Source organism: Fukomys damarensis, unplaced genomic scaffold, assembly GCF_012274545.1.
Source record: "Fukomys damarensis isolate Sample0158 unplaced genomic scaffold, DMR_v1.0_HiC HiC_scaffold_13, whole genome shotgun sequence".
NCBI lineage: Eukaryota > Metazoa > Chordata > Mammalia > Rodentia > Bathyergidae > Fukomys > Fukomys damarensis.
Genome location: NW_022900925.1, coordinates 10,354,898 through 10,376,203, shown reverse-complemented (window position 1 = coordinate 10,376,203; position 21,306 = coordinate 10,354,898). Strand labels below are relative to the sequence as shown.

The 21,306-nt window shown below is 42.8% G+C and overlaps 1 protein-coding gene across 9 annotated transcripts; it reads right to left on the bottom strand.

The window, feature by feature from the left end:
• Nucleotides 1-10,579: 10,579 nt before the first annotated feature.
• Nucleotides 10,580-21,094, bottom strand: LOC104855805 (asialoglycoprotein receptor 2). Of its 9 annotated transcripts, none has more exons than XM_010614791.2 (10): nt 21,050-21,094; nt 18,477-18,525; nt 17,992-18,134; nt 14,854-14,970; nt 14,524-14,619; nt 14,262-14,333; nt 13,822-13,908; nt 13,594-13,739; nt 11,001-11,107; nt 10,580-10,787 (listed from the first exon to the last, which is right to left on the bottom strand). In XM_010614791.2, the coding sequence occupies exons 1-10, from the start codon at nt 21,084-21,086 to the stop codon at nt 10,631-10,633; spliced, it is 1,011 nt and encodes a 336-aa protein (XP_010613093.1). In that variant the 5' UTR covers nt 21,087-21,094; the 3' UTR covers nt 10,580-10,630. The 9 variants fall into 9 exon arrangements, 8 of the variants coding, with proteins under 8 accessions (XP_010613093.1, XP_019061713.1, XP_019061717.1 ...); XM_019206168.2 differs by having other exon boundaries at nt 17,992-18,146; nt 21,050-21,077; XM_019206172.2 differs by lacking the exon at nt 21,050-21,094 and adding an exon at nt 18,738-18,830.
• Nucleotides 21,095-21,306: the final 212 nt, after the last annotated feature.

The following is a 21,306-nucleotide window of genomic DNA, read 5'->3' as shown; positions in this document are numbered from 1 at the left end:
CTCCTGTTCCTCTACATTCTCCAATTTATGGAAATACAGTTTTCAGAGTAATTAGTTTAATCCTCTGAATCAGCAATGATTTTGCTTTTTTCATTTCTAGTTGCTTTAATATGAATGCTTTTTTCTTTTTGTAAATTTGGCTAAGGATTTGTCTATTTTATCTATCTTTTCAAAGATTCAACTCTATGATTCACTGATTATATGTTGTAGTCTCAATTTCATTAATTTCTACTCTATTCTTTATGATTTTTTTCCTTGTACCAGTTTTGAATTTGAATTGCTCTTATATTTCTAGAAACTTGAGGTGCATAATTAGGTTACTTATTTGGGATTACTCTGTTTTCCTAGTATGGGCATTCTTCTTGAATGAAAAGTAAACTCTCATCTTGGGACTGTTTTTAGTGTCCCATAAATTCTGATATATTGAACGGCCATTATTGTTTGATTCTAGGAACTTCTAAACTTTTTCTTTGATTTCTGTGACCCATTGATTATTCAAGAATATATTATTTAATCTCCTTGTGTTTGTGTAATTTATATGATTTCTTTTGTCATTGATTTATAGTTTCATTGTACAATGATCTCATGACATGCATGGGATTGTTTTTATTTTCTTATATTTGTAAGCATTATATTTGCCTATTTGTGATAATCAAATATTTCTCCAGATATCTAGAAATAAGATTGCTGGGTAGAAACATCTATGTTAAAACAAAAAATTATAAAGATAGCTGTACTGCCAAATTGACCCAAAAAGTATTTATCAAGTTGTCTTCTTTTTGGGGGTAGAGGTACTTGGGATCAAACTCGGGTTGCCTGTGCTTGCAAGGCAGGTGGCAGAATCACTGAGCTAAATCCCCAGCTCTCAAGTGGTCTTAACAGTTGCTATGGCTTGTGTCTAGATGTATCCCCAAAGTTTCATGCGGTAATAGGTGGAGCTTTTCAGAGGTGGCTGGATCTAGGGAGTTTGATGCTGGGATTAAGAGTATGTGGTTACTGAATTAATCTACTAATTGATTTGGCATAGTTCTGGGTGTGGATAATGGGAAGGCCTACCTTGGTGTGAGTGCCATACACTGTAAGGGAGTGTAGCCTGGATTGAATATAAGGGACAGAAAAAGGGCTGAGTCCATTGCTTAATGCTTTTGCTGCCTCCTGCCTTCCACCTTCCATGCCATGAACTGTTTTTTCTCCTCTATAACACTCCTCTGCCATGCCACCCTGCCTTTGAGCCAGCCAATTATGGACTGAAATTTCTACCAGCTATGAGCCAAAATGAACCTTTTCTTCTTTAACTTTGGTGTTGGTATTTTGTCTCAGCAATGAGAAAAGTAACTAAGTCATACAGAAGGACAAACTTTTAATTCTTGCCAACCAAGAAATATCTTCCGCCTCATTGTTTCAATAAATATTTACCTGTTACTACTGTAGAAAAAGCAGAGCTCTGGATTATATTTTTGGTTTATAAAATGCCAAAATTTCTTTTATTTAATTGAAGTTTACTATGAACACTACAAGTGGAAGACAGAAATGTGTGATGGTTACTTCAAAACACTAGATATACATTAGACATTGCATTAAGTGTTTAGGGTATGTGAAACAAAAGATTCTCAAGTGCTTAAAAGTTTTAAAACATTCGTTTTAAATTCAGTGTTAGCTACAGAGATTAACACACATGCTTTAAGAAAATTACTACTTCCTACATGAGAAATGCTTTATGATTTCTCAGCATTATCTAAATATTTTTTTACAAAACCTGATGCTCCTACAAAAAAAGGTTTATATTTTAAATGAGAAAAAGTGGTCACCTGAATAAGATGATGTGATGAGAGAAGCTTATATCTTTACATCAAACGCTAAAATCACTAAAAAGAAAATCATCACGCACCAGATTGCAGAAATGAGCTACATTTAATCTCACTCCTGACATTTGCCTTGACCTGAGTTTCCACAAATAAATTTTTGGTTTTGTTTTACTCATTAGATTATAAATCCATGTTCTTGGGACAAGGCATCGATGGTATAACATCCATATTTTAAGTCCAGAGGATTTGGTTTAAGTTTACCTGTAATTCAAGTAGACTCTCCTTTATAAACAGACATAGTTCTGATTTCAAATTCCAGCTCAAAGACAAGGAGTGTGTTTTTTTCTATTTCTGTTCAAGGAAAGTTGAGTTCCTCTTCCATGAATTGGGACTGTATTAATTTATCTTTATATTTCTGTAAACTTTTGCTCTAAATGAGTTGGATCTACTCCTTCAAGTCAGAGGAGTCAACCACCCATGACTCATTTTAGGTGCACTCTATCAACACATGATGTAGTTTTAACATTTTTCACCTGAAAGTCTCTTTTATCATATACTGTTTCACTTGCAGTACTTTTATTAACATTTGCCTAGAACATATTTCCCTATTTCTTTTCCCCTGAAGAATTTAAGTAAAATTTTCATTACTTATTAAGTTCCTAATTATATTTGTATGTGTTTCTGGATTTTTAGTCTGTTCCACTGATTTAATTTTTCTTCTTGTGCTAATATCATAACTAGAGTATTTTCTAACACCAAACACCAATTTTCTGCAAATATTGGTTGGGTATCCTGCAATTTAATTCAATTCTGACACAATCTACATAGAGAGAAAATCCAACAAGCCAAGGGCCCAGTTACACATGATTGCCCTATTTCAGATGCCAGTCACAAATTCAGGTTACTCACACTTTGACCAACTGGATATAAACTGGGAGATCCTCCAACCCTGCCCTTGAGTTCAATAATTTGCTGGAACAGCTCATGAACCTCAGAGAAACATTTGCTTACTTTGACCACTTATAATGAATATCATACAGATGAACAGCCAGATGAAAAGGTACAAAGGGTGAGGTGCAGGAGGCCCCAGAAGAGAGAAACAGTCCTATGGAGTTCAGGTCCACCACCCACCTGGCATGTGGACATCCTAATCACCCTGAACACTCATGATATCTCAAAGTTTGAAAGTTCAATACAAATTCATCTCCAGCCACCCCCTCATCAGTAGATGAGGTGAAAATTTCAACCCCTTAATCATTTGTTCTGTCTGGTGACCACCGCCATGCTTAGCCTCTCTAGGAGCCCCACCTTAGGTCCTTTCATTACCATTAACTCAAATACAAACCGATCATTATGATTAAAAACCTAAAATGCAGAAGTGAATAGTGCCATCAACAGCTAGACCTAATTGACACTGTTCAATACACTACTCAACAACAGCAGAATACACACCACTTTCAAGTGCACATGTAACTCTCACCAAGCGAACTCTACCACAGATTATAAAGCAAACCTTAGCAAATTTTTTCCCAGTACCAGGAATCAAACTCAGGACTTTGTGCTTGCCAGGCAGGCATAGCACCATTGAGCTACACCCCAGCAAACCTTAGCAAATTTAAACAAATTGAAATTATACAAAATATGTCATCAGATAATCATAGAATTACGTTCATAATTAATAACAAAAAGAATTTAAAATGCCCAATGCTCTAAAAATTAAATGATGTATTTCTAAATAATCCATAGGTCAAAAAAATTCTCAAGGGGGCCAGGGATTTAGCTCAATGGTACCGTTGCCTGCCTCACAAGCACAAGATCTCAAGTTCAATTCCCAGTACCAAAACAACAAAAACAAAAACAAAAACAAATTCTAAAGAGTAATTAGAAACTATTTTAACCTGACTTTAATTAAAATAAAATATAGAAAACTTGAGGATGCAGCTAAGGAAATTCTTAGAATTAAAACATAAACTGTTTATATTAAGGAAATGAAAGGTCTATGTCAATAACATGAGCTCCCATTTTGAGAAATTTAAAAAGAGAACAAAACAATGAAAAAAGAAAATGAAATAATAAGCACAAGCCAGGCATGGTGGTGCATACCTGTAATCCCAGCACTCGGGAGGCTGAAGCAAGAGGATTGCCAGGAGTTTAAAGCCAGCCTAGGCTACACAGTGAAATGTTGTCTCCCAAAGATCAAAATACAAAATAATAATAAGACCAGAAATCAATGAAACTAAAAACAAAAAAAAAGAGAAAAATCAATAAAACAAAAACCAGTTCTTGGGCCAGGGATTTAGCTCAGCGGTTCCACCACCTGCCTTGTGAGTGCAAGGATCTGAGTTCAATGCCGGGTACCAAAAAAAAAACAAAAAACAAAAAACAAAAAAACAGTTCTTTGAAAATATAGATACATTTGATAAACCATTAGCAAGCCTGGCAAAGGGGAAAAGGGAAAAAACACAAATTATTAACATCTAGAATAAAAGGGGATTTTACTGCCAACCCTGAAGAGATTTGAAAACATTATGAATAACTGTATGCACAATATTTTGATAATTTCAATGAATTTGAATAATGACTCAAAAACACAATCAAAACTTACCCAAGACTAAATAAGTAAATTGAACAGTTCCGTGACTATGAAGAAATTGAATTCATAATTTGCAGCCTTCCAAAAAGGGATTCTGTAGGCCTAAACAGTTTAACTAGAGAATTCTATCAAATACTGAAAAATGAAAGACTACCAGTTCTGCACAATCTTTTCCAAAAAGCAGAAAAGGAAGGAACACTTTCCAGTTCATTAGGCCAGCATTTTCTCTAACTCTAACCCTAACCTAGTGAAGGTGAACCTTTTAGAGATCGAGTGCCCAAACTGCAACTCAAAATCCACTTATTTGTTGCAAAGTGCCAATGCTGAATACTGAGGTTTTGGTTTAGATAAAACAACTTATCCAATGCTCAGCTGCTGGAGTGACTTGGCTCCTGTGCTGACAGAGAGGGCTCTGCATGTCCACTGCAGCACGTTTGCCAAATGTTCACCATCCCTGCTAACCAAATATAATACAAGAAAAGCACTGACCAAATGTCACGTGAACATAGACATAAAAATTGTCAACAAAATATTAGTAGTTTGAGTTTAGTGATTTGTAAAAAGATACAACTGAGTGGAGTTTATGTCATGACTGCAAGTCTGGCTAAATATTCAGAAACCAATCAATATAATCTTCTATATAGACATCTATAAAGAAAAATTACATAATTGGATCAATTTGTACAGAAAAGACTCTAGACAAGATTCAATACTCATTCATGATTTTTTTCTGATGTTCTTTTTTAATGACCAAATTTTAAGGAGCTTATTTTTAGTATAACATATATATTTCTACTTTACGTGGGAGGGCTCATTTCTAAACCTCTCATGGGAAGGATTAGTTTTGATAATAACTAATGATTGACTTATTTTCTTTTTAATTATTCATTTTAATTAGTACATTTTAGGTATACAATATAATGACATTCATCATTGGGAATTTGCACCTTTACATAATCCATCTTGGTTCTTGTTTCTTCCCCCATTCCCCTGCCCGCCCTTCAACCCCTCCACCCCTCCCTATTTACAAAGACTTTGTTTCCATTTTGTTCATTTTCTCATATTAATTCCATTCCCTTCTTTCCTTTCCTCTACCATTCATGACTTTTTAAAAAAGCCCTTCAGTACACTGGAAGAGAAGGGAGTTTCTTTAATCTGATAAACCATACTGTACACTACTATGCTCTTCGTTGTTATTAAGTAGAATTTTTGCATTATTCTTTTGTATGCAATCAGCTATAAGAACAGTCTTAATTTCAGGTCTCAAAAGTCAGTCCAGACTAAAGCAAAACTTCTATCTCACACCCCTTCAAAATTTTAAGCAGTATTGGCTGAGGATGGATCTGCCATGGGTGGGGCCACAGCAGAAAACCGAAGGCTTTGCTTGGACACCTTCAGACCCCTTCACCATTTTCCTGCACACTGACTTCCCCTGTGGGTTTATTTTTAACAGCCAGCATCAGTGTTTCTTCATCTGATGAAGGCCCTCATACATCTGGTCACACAGGGGCAGAAGGGTCTCGGGATTCACATTCTCACTGTTAACCACTGACATGTGTGTAGCTCCTTTGTTCCTAATAGGGATAACCCTGAGCTGTGACCTACATCATCTCCATCACTCTCCTGTGGCAATGAACTGAAGTTATACAATCACCACCACCACCACCACCACCACAGAACTTTGCTGAAAACTCACTCTAATGAATCACTTTTACAAGAACCTTCACCTCATGGTCAGCTTCTATCCTTGCTGGGTGTCCTTCTCTTCCTCACCCTGCTTCCACATTCCATTACCTATTTTTCCTCAGAACACTTTCTTTTTTTTATTGAATTTATTGGTACTTTTTAAGTACACAGTACAGTTACATTTATCATTGGGATCTTGTACCTTTACATGACAGATCTTGGTTCTCATTTTTTCCCCATGCCCCTGCCCTCCCTTCCTCAGAACACTTTCTAATGAATCACTTTCAAAAGAATTCTCACCTCAGAGTCTGTTCCTCAAGAACCTGGTTGCCCGCCATACACTATCTCCCTGGAATATAGGACTCTTTCCTCAGTCTTTTTCTTTTCTCCTCACCCACCCTAAAAGGCAAAGGAGAACAGAGTTCAAGGACACAAGACTGGTGCTACTGTGGTGTTTAAGGGTTAAGTGCTTTTCACACCAAGCATCTAACACCGACCTTTCATGAGTCCTCGAGGTGGTGCCTCAGAGACCCCTCTGCACCTCTCTGTTCCACAGTGGGGCCTCATAAAGATGAGGTGCTCTCTGGTTTACACCAGCTCTTACCAGGCTTTCTTTCAGCCTCACTCTGGTGTGAAGACCACCCAGGGAAAGTCAAACCTGACTGTCTTGGTTCCTAAATTCTCTGACATTCTTGCCTTGCCAACTACGGAGTGCAGCCTGATCAACTGAAGAAAAGGACGTGGGTTTGGTCAGGTATCTGTCATCAGATTCCCCTACTAAGAAGCAGAGATGAGTTTATTTCTTCATGATTACCTCAAAACTCCCAGAGACACATCCACAAAGCTCTTATTGCTCCTATCAAGTAGCAGTACAGGGAGATCCCAACAATATCCAGTTAGCTACTGTCTGCACTGGTAGAGAGCCTGACTTGTCACCTTGGAGATAACCACTGTCTCTGCAAATTGTTCCTCTGTCTGGTGAGGGTGTGCAGAAGCATTCCTCTTCCCTGTGAGGAGAAAAAGTACAATGCCTCACTGCAGCTAAAAAAACTCCCTTAAAATAATATTGGTGATTGCTTGTCTTGCCACCTCTTAGTAAGTCCTGCCTTAATGCCTCCAATTTCTGTCAGTTTTAAATACATTGGCACTATCAATAATCATTCTCAGCTTTAGGAATGCAGCCAAATTTTTATAAAAACAGGAAATGTCATGTGGTCATGTTACTTTTCTCGATTCCTTAATTGGGCTTGCCAAGAGTCTAGTAATCTTGATAGTCTTTGCAGAAATGAGTTTCTTAAGAGAATGAAAACACAAGTTCTACAGAAAATATTGCAGACCACAAATCCAACAAAGACCAGATATCTAGAATATTATAAGGAATTCTGAAAACTCAACAATTTAAAAGTCCCAATTAGGGCCAGGGATTTAGCTCAGCAGTTCCACCACCTGCTTCTCAAACTCAAGGTCCAGAGTTTGATCCCTGGTACCAAAAATAAGTTCCAACTAGAAAATGGCAAAAGGCATGATGAGATATTTCTCTAAAGATGATATGCAGATGAAAAACAAGCACATGAAAAGATAGACATCATGAGCTCCCAGGGAAAACCAAGTTAAAACCACAGCAGTGCATCACTATGCACTTATCAGAACAGCTAAAATAAATATATTGGGTCATTAACACTTTATTGGAAAGAATATAAATGGTACAACTCTAGAAAACAATTTGTCAGTTTCTTCCACAACTAAACATGCAACAACTATACACACAATCCAGCAATTGCACCCTTGAGCATTTATCCCAGAAAAATTACGTTATGTTCACACAATTTTTTTATATGATTATTCATAGCAGATTTATTAGCAATAGCTAAAAACTACAAACACCCAGATGCCCATCAGTGGGTGAATGATTAAACACACTAGTACATTCACACCTCAGCATACAACTTAGCAATACAAAGGCATGAACTACTGATGCATAACCCCAACTTTGGGACTCTCCAGAGAATTACACTGAGAGAAAATAAGCCAATCCGAAAAGGTTACCTATTGTATGATTTCATTTAAATAACATTCTTGAAATTACAAAATTATAGAAGTAGAGAACAGATTTATGGCTGTAGGGTTAGGAATTGGTGGGTTTATGGGCAGGGTTTGGATATAGGTATGGATATAAAGGGAATAGGAAGGATCCTGGTGGCTGGAAATGTTTCATATCATGACTGTTAATGTTTTAGTACTGTGCAATATTTACAACATTGGAGGAAACTGGGGGAAAGTTGTACAGGATCACTGTGTTGTTTTTTTCACTACTTGCATGTAAGTCTACAATTATCTAAACCTCTAAAGTTTTCTTCTTAAAATTAGTTTTAGCTTTATGTACTCTACTAATTCTTGTAATCACCCATCATTATTAATTTACTATTACTACTATTACTACTACTACTACATTTTGGTTTACTTTGTAGTTGATTTTTATCATTTTTAAGTAAGAAACTATTTTCAGTCTTTAGGTTTTTTGTCTGTTTGTTATGGTACCGGGGATCTAACTTGGCACCTTGTGCTTACGTGGCAGGCAGCAGAAACAATGAGCTAAATCCCCGACCCTCACTCTTTAGTTATTAATAATTAAAAATAACCTTAAGGAAGCAGATTTCCCTATGAGCCACCTTTGGCTGTATCCCATATGCTTTGATATATTTCATTATTTTACACATAATTTTTCCTTTGAATCATGATAATGTGGGGAAATGTTTCTTCATTTACAAACAGTTATGCCTTTTTATTAGTTTGTATGTGATTTTAATTCAATTGTATCATAACAGGAGAATACAACCTTAAAAATTTCTCCCTTTTTGATAATTATTAAAGATTTTCTTTGATAGATTGCAATAGCAAAATTGCTCCTCAAAACACCACACAAACAACTTTTGTTTTTATTTATGATTGTTGGAAACTCTCAGCTTTCACAATTTATTCATCTTTCAGAGGCAATTTTACTTCCTCACAACGTTGTGCTGACAACCCCAGGACATGTTTAAATTTGTATCTTCCTAGAGTGAGTCATTCCAATAGCTCAAAAAAACAGAAAGTTATGCTTACTGGAATTTTCATTTTATTCTTCATGACTTCTTTTCATTTGTTAGTATGGTACATTGCTTACAACTGATAAGCCAATATTTACATATTATGATTAAAGTCCATAGTTTGAGTTCACTCTGTCGTATATTTTATGAGATTTACCAAATGTATACCACATATCCACTCTTACAGTGTCTTCATACAGAATGGTTTTATTGCCCTCAAATTCTTCTGTGTCCCACCTATTCATCTCTCCCTTGCCCCTGAACCCCTGGAAACCACTGATCCTTAAGTCATACAGTTGGAATCATTCAGTAGGAAGCATTTGTAGACTGGCTTTTTTAACCTAGCAGTGAGCAATACTTGTGGAGGAGAGGTGCCTTGGACATGCTGGGCAAGTGCTCTCTCTACCACTAAACAACATCCCCAGCCTTAGCGTTTACTTTTTTTAAAAATTAATACATATTAGTCATGTAGACTAGTGGGTTCATTTTGGCATATTCGTCCATATATAACATATTTTGATCACTTCCCTCTCCCCATTTCCTCTCCTCCCCCTCCCCACCCATCTCCAGATCTACTTTCTCTTCTCTAATAGTCTCTCTCTTCTACTTTCATGCCATCTCTCTTTTTATTTTTTCCCTAGATTCATCATATGGTGTTTGACTTTCTGAGTTAGGCTTGTTTTGTTTAAAGTGATGATCAATTCCACCCATTTTTTTGCAAATGACATAATTTCATTCTTCTTTATGACTAAATAATATTTCATTGTGTGACCTAAGTGATCTTAAGAGGGAAAACGTGCCCCCTATGGAAACTGCTGGTGCTACTCTGTGCTGGTAATAGGTCTAAATTTGTTTGGGGTTCCAAAGAGGCAGGCAGGCTGAAGGCAGAGGGAAGGTGTCATCTACCCAGCCTCCTTCTCTCCAGACAAATATTTTCCATAGAGAGTAAGGTCAGAGGGAAAGGGTTCCCTGCAGTCCAGTTTGGGGAGAGCCACAACTGCAGGGAAAGCCCCTCTGGGGTTCCAGGTGACCCCTCCAGCTCTTAGAAATTTCAGCCACTCAACATTTGCGCTGCAAGCCTCTTTCCTCATCCCTTTCAGATGTCCTGGGGGTGGGGGTCAGTGCAGAGAGCAGCTGCCTAGGAATTTTATACTTTGCCTCTTCTAGACCCTCCCCCCTCTCTTTTCTGTGCACCCACATCCCAGCTCCAAATAACCAGGCCACACAGAGTTTCAAGTATTTACTTCTTCTTTTCTTACTCCTTTGAAGAGGCTGAAAAGTATACTAATTACATGAATTGCAAGAGGATCTCAGCCTTCCCAGGGTCTAAGACAAATAAACCGCCCTTCTCTATGTTTCCTCAGTTCGCTCCCCTTGGCCGGAACTCCATTTTGCTTCTGTCCTTCACAATCCTCAGGTGAGAGGGGTGGGGCATGGAAAGTCCTGCTGGCAAGGGGCTCCTAGTCGGTGATATTCTGCCGCATCTCACACACCCATCGGTTCACCTCCTGGCAGAAATTGTCGTTCCAGAAGCCGCTGGACAGGACTTCAGCACAGCCTTTGCTTCCACCCGCTTCGCTGCCCCACCAGCTGTGTTGCCGAGAGAGCGCCCAGTTCCTAAGAAGACAAACTGAAGCTCAAGCTCTGACCTGACACATCCCAGCAACCCATCCTGCCGGGGCTGTCAAAACACAGCCTTGGAGGTGGGGAGTGAGAAGGAGAGGGTTGGAGAATGTGGTCCTTGAGAGACCTGTGCGCATATGTTGGGGCGAAGGGCCAGGTGGCCCTCCCCAAGGGAAACTGACAGGGAGCCGGAGAGGGGCCTCTTACCTGTAGCCATGCCTGTAGTCGCTTCCATCCACCCATTTCCAGGAGCCTTCACTGTCTGTGAGACCTATCCAGGTATGAAAGGGGCTGGTGTGTTGTGTAATGAATTTCTGGAAAAACAGGTAGGGGAGAGGCTATTTGCTTGCACCTTCATTCTTCTCTCATGCAGGCATTCTTGTGCCCCCCTCAGACTCCCCACACAGATCTGCCCCAGGCTGGAGCCTCGGTTCCCAATACAACCACTTCCTTGATTTTTCTTCTGTAATCTCAGGTGTTGCTTTACTGGTCTACCCTTTGGACTAAGTGTTTTACAAGAATGATCTCATTTAATCCTCAGAAACCTTCAAAGTGATTCATATTTGGCAGGGCAGTTGTTAGAGCCCAGAGAGCCAAGCCATGAACTAGCCACTAGGCACTGTCCTCTGTTCCCAGCCCTGGCCTAACGTCTCACTCCATTCCCATTACAGCTGCTATCTTACTTCTGGTCCTCTCCCAATCTTCCCACAACTTCCAACTCTTGGAATCTCTGCTGCCCCTGCCCCAACAGATCCCAGAACCTGTTAAGGATCCCATCTTCACTCGCTCTCAGGTGTATCTTCCCCTGGTTGCTCCTGCTTCTAAGTGTAGCTATCACTTTCCAAGGTTTGCCAAGCCTCGGGGGTTCCAAGGGCCCACTGCCTGGAGCTCCATCAGGACCTGGCTACGTGGGATCTGGAATGCTATGCAGGAGAGTGCAAGCAGGAGGGTGCCCTGGGAATGAGGGGCATCCCAGCCAGCCAACTGGCAGGACCTTGGGTGACACCGTCTCTGAGCCTGCAGGTAGCTTTCCAAGAAGCCCTTCCAAACGGCTTTCTCTTAAAGATATGACTATTCCTAGAGATTTAAGTCCCGTGGTTTGGTAGGTCAAGATGTGGTCATCTAGTTTTGTGGAAGAAGCAGAGGGATGGGTTGACCAACAGCAAGCCTATATCCCCTTAGACAGCAAGTATAGGGTTCTTATTTGCATTTGGAGGAAAACTATCTAGTTCCACTAATACTCTGGAGAGACATAACTAAAGTTGCAGTTGGTCACCTCACCCAAGGACATAATCAGTTAACCCTAAATTCTAGGATCCTTCAGTACAGAGACTAAGGAGGAATCAAATTGTACTAGACAATCAGAGAAAATTATCTAGGCTCATCCATTCCTTCCCTTCCTGGGTGAAATACAGAGAAGAAAGAATTGTACCCATTCATACCTGAGACAGAGGAGGAAAATCATCATGGAACTCAAAAGGGTTCCAAAAAAGGAAAGATGAGAATTTTCATTACTTGCTTCTATTAACAGTGTGTCACTGAAGTCAGTGAAAGATCCCAAAAGACCTGAGTGAAAACACACTTAAAAGCTATTAACTGCATAGCTCCTGGGGAGATTATACCCCAGGAAGTGTGCTGGTCTCCTTTTTCTCACCTTACATGTAGAAAGTTATATAAACTCTTTATTTTTATTTAAGCTAATAAGCTTCAATCGGCCATTTAAAGTTATAAAAGTAATCGCTAGAAATGAAATCAAGGCAAAAACATTGAGTGGGATACTGGCATTTACTTCATAATGATGAAAGCACAGTATACCAGGGTGGGCTCTTGTGAGCCAAATCATAAAATGCTGAAGTCTTAGGCTGAGCGACATTAAATTAACATTTTATAGGTCCAAATCAATTGAATATCAATAATTTCAACCCGATCAGTAAAGCAAAATGTGTTTGCATTCACAGAGCATCATGGACAGCAAACACTTGATAAATACATTCCTGGCCTCTGTACCACATGGCTTAACTGCTTTGGCATTATAACACTTTCGAGTTCTACAGCACAAAGCCCCTTTGACCTCACAGTGACCTCACATGGCACATGGTAGCAATTGGAAACACTAGCGAAAGACGCCAAATGGATCTGAATTCTGGCTCCAACATGACGTACTTAGCTATGTGCCAAATCACTTAACCTCTCTGTTCCTATCTCAAAGTGGAGATAACAAACATCTCTACCCAACAGGGTTGTAAAGCTTGACATGAATAGATGAAAGCACCCAGAACATAGTAAGCATTCAATAAATGCTACCATTATTACCCTCCTTTTCCAAAAACATCCTATCTATTCTTCCCCACAAACAAGTGGTCAGGGTTGCTCTCTTGTGGCAGCAGTGGGAAGGGGAGACACAGGGCTTCTTGGAGGAACCCAGTGACCCACTGTAGGAGACCCCTGGATCCTGCCCATTCTATTGATTTAACCCAACTGACAAACACATCAGAAGGCCAGCAGGGCAACAAAGGACTCTGCATCCTCCCCTACATTTTCCTGCTCCTGTGTCCTGGCCTCAAGGTCACCCCAGCTGGCATTCTGTCTCCAGGCTGGCTCTTTGTCACCTTGTCACATGGCTCCTGGCCTCCCACCTCTTAGAATCAAAGACTGCTCCACTAGGCACCTCCCAGAGCTCTACCACATTTCTGCTTCCACTTCTTATTTAGGTTAAAAAGAGAAAACATAAACCTGAGTGGGCCTCTTGACCAAGCCTGTATTTGAGGTTTCCTCCTGCCTTTGGGAAGCATGGCCTCACCTGCTCCTCCCAAGAGTTGAGGACCACCAGGTAGGCATTCTCCAGCTGGCAGTAATTGCGAGCCTCGGGCCAGGTCATCCCAGCACGAGAGAACCAGTAGCAGCTGCCTTCATACTCCACCCAGTTAACGGGGCAGCATTCTGTGCCTGAGGGGATAGAGGGGCAGAAAGAGGTAAGATCCAGCCTGCCAGGACAAACACTCTGGGCTCAGAGGCTCCTTGTCCCTACCATTGCTCTGGAGGAATGCCATCTGACAAGCCAGGGTGCGCAGATCCACTGGAAAGTGCTTCAGGTGAAGGAGCAAGGTAGCATGATCTAGGTAACAGATGAATGGACAGCAGTGTGTCAGTGGTGAGTCTCGGTCCTTCCAGGACCAGGCACAAGACTTTAGCTGTCAGCTAGGGAAGCACACACCCACACATCACACCACATGTCCCACATATACACACGCCCCAACATGTAATGTACCACACACCACACATGAAAGGATAGTGCACATCACACCTTACACATAGCACACACATCGCCTATGCTACCCGCACACAGATATCCCTCACAGTGCACAGGCACATCACACACACACAAGCACACACCATGGTACATACACATATGACACACAAAGACACACACACACACACACACACACACACACTGGGAAGGTCTCTGACCTGCTTGAAGATCTTTCTGCTTTTTCTCCAAATGGGCTCCCAAGGATGTCAACTTGCCACCTGCCCTGCCTCCTCAAAAAGAGGGAAACAGTTGTTCTGCCTCCTGCATATGCCTCCAGCCACAAGGTCCTCACCCTGGGGCCTTCTCACCCGTGCCAGGGTATTGCCCAACTCCAGTCTGCATCCCCACAGCCCTGGAACACACTCCTACCAAAGGAAGACATCCCAGCAAACTCTTGTGCCAACCACCCAGCCCACTCACCATAGAGGTCTAGAGCCTGGATCTCCATCAGGGTGCTGGAGGAGAAATTGCTGAACGCTTCTTTCAGGGCCTGCAGCTCCACTTGCAGCTGTGTGCCTTACCAGGAAACAGTGGGATGGGGGGATGGGGTGTGGGGCTGTCTGCGGGTCTTTCCCCCTCACCACCCACACTGCTACCGTCATAATTCCCACCACTCCCGCATCACTGACCCCCACTTTTGCCCAGCATGCTGCCTCCACTCTTCCCCTTTTGTTGTTTCCATCACTGCCCCGCTACTGCCCATAACCCTTCCCCATCCTGCCGCATCCCTGCTGGCCCTGGGACTCTCACTTTGGGACCCAATCACACATGTGGCCACCAGCAGTAGGACATTGAAGCCCAGGGCAAGCAGACTGAGACGGAACCTGGAGCAGAGGTGTTGCTGGAGGGTCTGGGGAGAAGGTGGCCCTGTGAGAGAGGGGGTGTTAGGACCTGGGCATCCATCTGGGGATGGGAGCTGGAGAGCAAGGCATAATGGGGCAGGGGGCTCAGACATCTGAGGAGGTGCAACCCAAGCAGGGAAGGAAACCAGGCCTATGGGGTCTTGATGGGTTTTGACCACCGAGGCATTGAACACACACATATTTAAGCCCACATGAACATGTTTAAGCATGCACACACACCCACACAGGTGCACAGAACATACATTCACATGGCACATGGTACATCAGCTACACACAAAACTGAGATTGGACCTGGAGACAGGAAGACACAGTGGGGCCTGGGAGAAAGACCTGGGCTTTATGAGACACCCCTCCTTCAGAAGGAGGTCTGTGAATGGTTTCCCCTCCTGCCCACCAGCCAGACAGACCTACTGATCATCTCTGGTTTTAGTCTCTGCCCTTCCACATTCCCTGCCCCTTCAGATTGGGATCTCTCCAGGCTGGGCCCAGCATTCTCCCTAAGATCAATGCCTGTATCCCTCATACAAGTCCTCTCATATCAAGGCTGTGCCTCTGACCTCCTTCCTACCAGCTAAACACAGCCTCCCTGCTCTCACCTCCCCACACCCTCCCCAGTGCCCCTGCATTCCTCTTTGCTGTGATTAAAATGTGTCCCTAAATGTGTTGGAAACTTGATTCCGAGTGCAGAGTGTGGGGAGGTGGGGCTGACTGGGTGTGGCTGGATCACACGGGGTCTGTCCTCAAGAATGGATCGATGCTTATTGTAGGAGTGGATCACTTGTAAAAGCTTGCCTCTTGCTGTCTCTCTCACCCTCCTTTTGCCCTTCCACCGTCAGATGACCGAGAAGGCCTTCAACAGAGACAGCCCCCCAGCCTCCAGAACGAGTCAGTAAATCCCTGTTCATTATAAATTACCCAGTCTCAAGTATTCCGTTATTGCAGCACAAAATGGGCAAGGACACACTCCTGCCAGAAGCTCTCTGACCAGTCTTCCCCACCCAGCCTGGGATCCCAGAGCTGAGCTCCTGATTGCGCCTCTCAGTACCGCCCACGGAGAGGGCGCTAGCCCTGCTTTGAAACCTGTGACTTACAGACCCATGACTCTAGGTCAGCTCCAACTGTACCACCAACTAGCTCAGACATCTGGGACTTGTTCAATTCCCCAGTGCCTCCATGTTTTCAGGTGTAAAATGGCAATAACAAAAGTAGCGTGTAAAGTGTTTCTTGGCAGTTTGAAAGTTGAAGAAGTGTTCTACCCAAGATGAAAACACAGGGGCCAGATTTATCCTTTCCCCAAAAACAACCAAAATAAAAAAATAAAACAACTATAGTACACAACAATTTTCAAGACACTGGACAACAAGCAGCAAAGGATAGTGACCCCTGAAAGACAGGAAATAAATGAGCCTTCCAGCTGGCCCTGCTTACTGCTTAGAGAAAGTTTTCAGGTCACAGAGCAGGGAGAAGAAATCAAGATAGAGTCCTGAAGACTGCCTGAGTTGAGAAGATGGAGCTAGAAGTCTGAACCCAAGATGGTTAAGAGTTCACAGGATCAAAGTGATTCCAACTTACTTAAATGAATCCCAGAAGAAGAAAAAAAGCTGAAGAATGTTTACAGTAAAACAAAGATATCTAGAATCCAACAAGACAAAATTCACAATGTGTGGCATCCAATGCATACAATGAAACAGAAAAACACAACTTGTAAAGAGGAAGTTAATAAGTCTATTAAGATGGGCTGGGGACACAACTCAGTTGTAGAGTGCTTGTCTGGTATCTGTGAAGCCCTGAGTTCAATTCCTAGTTGTGGGGAGAGGGTGTAAGAGCATCAATGGGGCCATTAATAAATGTGATATATTAATATATACTTAATGGGAGTCCTTGACAGAAAGGAAAGGGGTGGAAAGAGGAAAAAACAAACATTTGCAGAAACAATGGCCAAAATATTTCCAAATTAGTTGGAAACTGTATAGATGGAAAGTGCCAGGAAGAGTGGGAGGCAGCTAGCAATAAAGTCTGCTTCTACAGGGACTCACCCTTCCAGATAACAGAGCTGCTGGAGAGAAATGCATAACTTGTAATGCCTGGTTGTCCCTCAGTGCTGACCCTCAGTCCATTTGGGCAAGTCCCTACTCCCATTAATTTCAAAAATTCTGGTCTCTCTCCAAGCCCCCTCCTTAAACTCTGAATCATCTCAACCTCAGAAGGTTCAACAATAACCAAAGTCATTGCTGAAGGTTCACTAGCCCCACGCACCATGTGGGCCCAAACGCTGAAGAAGACAGTAGAGGTAGACATAGCTTCTGTACTCATAGAGCCCACCAGTGGGTGGTAAGACCTGCCAGCCCATTGCCAGGGGAAGGAGAAGCCATCAGTGGAACATTTATCCCTTCTGCCCACTCCTGCTCTGCCCAGTGTCAGCTCTCCCTCCTTCTGCTGGCCCCAGGAATGCAAGGGATTCCTCCCAACCCAGGCTCCTTGGTCTCCCTCCCTGAGATCGAGTCCCAGCCCCTCCTCCCTCCACAGAAACCAGCTCCAAAACCAGCACCCGCACAGAGCATATCCTCTATCCCTGGCTTCTTCACCTCTACCTAGAACCATTCAGATCTCTCTTACTTTAACAATTTTCCCAGCCCCTTGGGGCCTGCTTCAAGATTTGCTAAAGGAAGATTCAGGCAGGAAGTTGAAGAGGAGAGGGAATCTTCCAAGATCTCTCTGTGCTCATTTCCCCACCCACTCCAAGTCACACAGAGTCCTAGCTGGCTCTGCATTCCTTCTATGCACACATGTACCCAGGCAAACACACAGCACAGCTGTCTCTTGCGGTGGGAGAAGGAAAGAAGCCACCTGCAATTTCCAGGTGTCCCGCACACCCTCTGGAAGCCCTCTGGAAGCACAGCTATCTACAGCTTACACTCAGAAGGTCTTAGTCCCAGCTCAAAGAGTGTGACAGACCCTGGAGAGGTACAGAGTACTCAGCAGCTGTTACAGGGGTGCAGTTAAGCCCAGGAAACTGGACACTTGCCTTTCCAAAATGGATTTTCTCTCGTGGGATTCTGCCCACAAGTGCCTGGCCCCTCACCACCACTGAGCTGATGGTCATTTTCCTCGAGGTCCAGCTGCTGGATGTCTTGAAAGTCCTTCTCCATGATGGTCCCAGAGGTGGAGCTAAATATTGGACTGAGTAGAGGTTATTAGAGCTGGGGCTTGTGCTAAGATGGGAATTCTAGTGGAGGCAGACAGTAGGATTGAGTGGGGCCTGGGAAGGTCGAGATGATGGCTTTGGTTGGTTCTGAGATTGGAGATGAGCTCAGGGTAAAGATTTGAAATATCGCACGGTCGTGACCCTTCTCAGGAGATGACTTAGCCCCTGACATACCAGAAACCAACCTTCCATACCCTCAAGAATCAAACCACACACATTTTCCCACCCAGCCCCACTGTCCCTAAACCAGGGTCTCCTTGATTTGAAACATCCCCCACTCCACCTGTCTCCTCTACCTTGGTTACCTTTTAAAGGTGTGAAGAGCTGGCTCCAGCTCCTGCAGACAGTTAGACCCTAGGGAGAAAGAGGGGTTAAAGCTGAGAGAACTTGGGCAGGTGGTGGGTTCTAGATGAGAAGGGAAGAGGAAGTTGGTTCAGGCCAGGGTCCTGAGTGTTCAAGTTACTCTAATCTGGCATCTCCTGGCCTTGGGACTTTGGACAGTAAACAGAAGTGGAAACAGAGTTGGAACTTGGACAATGAATAGTGGGGGAGGGGGACACAGCCACCTCTGTTCTCATCCCCTTAGGAAGGGATCTCCTGGTCTCTCGCCCCACTGCCCTGGCCTTATATGCCAGTCATCTCACTCCTCGTTCTACAATTTGGGAGGGAGGGCCAGGCCAAAGGGGGCCAGGGTGTACTTTGTGGTTTTCCCTCTGCCCCTCCCCTTTTCACTTCCTGCCTCTGAATTTCCCAGAATTCTTGGTGTCTCCACATATCCCAGGTTCAGAAGGACCGACGGTTTCCCTGTTCTTGCCCAATCTGGGCCTGCAATATTGGAATCCAAATACCAGACCACAACTTCCTGTGAGCTCAGCCCCAGGTTCCCCAGCTCCAGGCTAACTCACTTGCTTTCTACGGAAGCAAAGTTCCTCAAGATACGGGAGAAATAGGAAGGAGAAAAAATAAAAAAACAGAAATGAAGTTTTTGTAAGGAGGGACGAGTAGAGGGGTTCAAGGGAGGTCACGGGAATAGGGAAAAAATAAAAATCAATATATATCATGTACAGGTACAAATTCCCAATCATGAGGGTCATCATATTGTATACATAAATTATAAACTTAATGAATTAAAAAAAAAACAGGTGAAGGAAAAGGGAGCACAGCAGAAAGCAGATCTCCTTGCACACAGCAGCTGGAACTCTACCCCAGTAACCACCTTTTGCAGCCTAAGCACCGCATCAGGTCCAGGAACACAAACATTTGTCCTCATCCCCTGCCATTGTTGTGAATTCCTACAGATGTTTTCTCATTTAACCCTCACAATACAACAGCCCCAAGAGGTGGCTATGTTTGTCATCCCCATTCCACAGGGGAACTGGAGCCTCAAGAAAACTGAGTGTGTGCTCCAGGTGGGAGCACCCCACCTTGAGTCTGGAATGTCCGCAGAGGTTCGTGGGCTGGAGCCCTGCTCCCCAGACTGTGGCACTATTGGGAAGTGGAGGAAAACGTTTAAGAGGTGAAGCACACTGGGAGGTCTTTCAGTCGCTGGAGGCCTGCCTTGAAGAGGACTGTGAAAGCCAAGCCCTCCTCTTCCTCTCTCAGTTCCCAGATACCAGATGAGCAGCTTTCTCCCAGCAGGATGTGCTAATTCACCAAGGTCCAAAGCAAAATGAGACAACTGACCATAGGCTGAAACCTCTAAAACTATATCCAAAGTAAGTTTCTTCTCTTTATAAGTTGACTTTCTCAGGTGTTTGTGTTACTGGACCCAGATCCAGCTGCTCGCTTTTCAAAAAGCAACACTCAAGAGATGCGAGCTGGTTGAAAGGAAATCAGTTTTACTTAAGAGCCAGAACCTTGAAGATGGAGGGAGCTATGGTCTCAGAGCCCCTTCTTAGGAAACCCAAGTATGCAAAACTTTTTATAGCGGGACAGGAGGTACAGGGAACTAACGCTGGCTCCATATCATCTTGTCACTGAGGGCATGTTTTTCTTTCTCTTTCACTAGAACATGCTTACAGTAACAATCAGCCATCATGTTCTAGCCTAGTCCTATCATCCTTCAGATCAACATTATTTTCTTGTTAATTACCTATATTTCTATCTTTAAAGAACAAGATTGGCAAGTTGTGTGTTTTGTGCTAGCCGAGATACACTCTGATGCTACCTAAAGGTCATCAGATGTCCTGGGTTTTGTAAATCTAGAGAAAAATTACTGATTAGTTTTATGACTTATGTCTGTTTAGCTCCCTTTCCCAGGAATAGCTAACCTTGCAGTTTAAGATACAGAACAGGGGAGAAGAGCAGAAAGCAGCTTTTGCTGGAAAACAGTATTAACTCATTAGGCCACTTCAGCCGAGGTGAGATCTACAGCAAAGCTAGTGGGAGACTACTATCATATTGTGCTGCTGCACTGCCTCCAAGGTGATTTTTAAGTCAGCTAAAAGCTAGTGACACTGGAGGATTTATTTAGGTTTTTCCCTTTCTTACAGAAAGCTGATAGTGAGAAGTGTGGCAGTCATTGCAATACCTGAGATGATGTGGGAAAGTGTTAGGGACAGGCCTGCAGGTAGAGTTTGGAAAAATTTGGAGGAGTGGGCTAGAAAAAGCCTAGAATGCTCAGAAGGCCAAAAAGCTGGTAGGAACACAGAAATAAAAGCTATACTGTTAAAGTTTCAGAGGGAAATGAAGATTCTGTTGGAAATTAGACTTTAGGCCACTCACGTTACTCTGTGGCAAAGAATTTGGTCTCATTTTGTCCGTACCCTGAGCTCAAAACTGATGAACTAGCTTATCTAGCAGAAGAAATTTCAAGGCAGCACAACATCCAGACAGTGCCAATGAGGTAGGAGATTAGGGTTGTGGCAGAACAACTCACAGAATCTGTCAAAATCATGCAGACCCGGAGTACACATGCACAACACAGGATCCAGGATGACTCTGCAGTTCCTGAGCACTGTATACAGGCCCAACCAGAAAAGTGCTATTTTTAAATCTTCACTTACACTTGGCACAAAACCAAAGCTAATCTTTGATAGGACAGTTTAAGTCTGGTGCCAGGCCGAGTGAATGTGTGATAGAACAACTGTGCCAATGTTTTGTTGGGGTTTTTTTTGGGTTTTTTTTTGTTTGTTT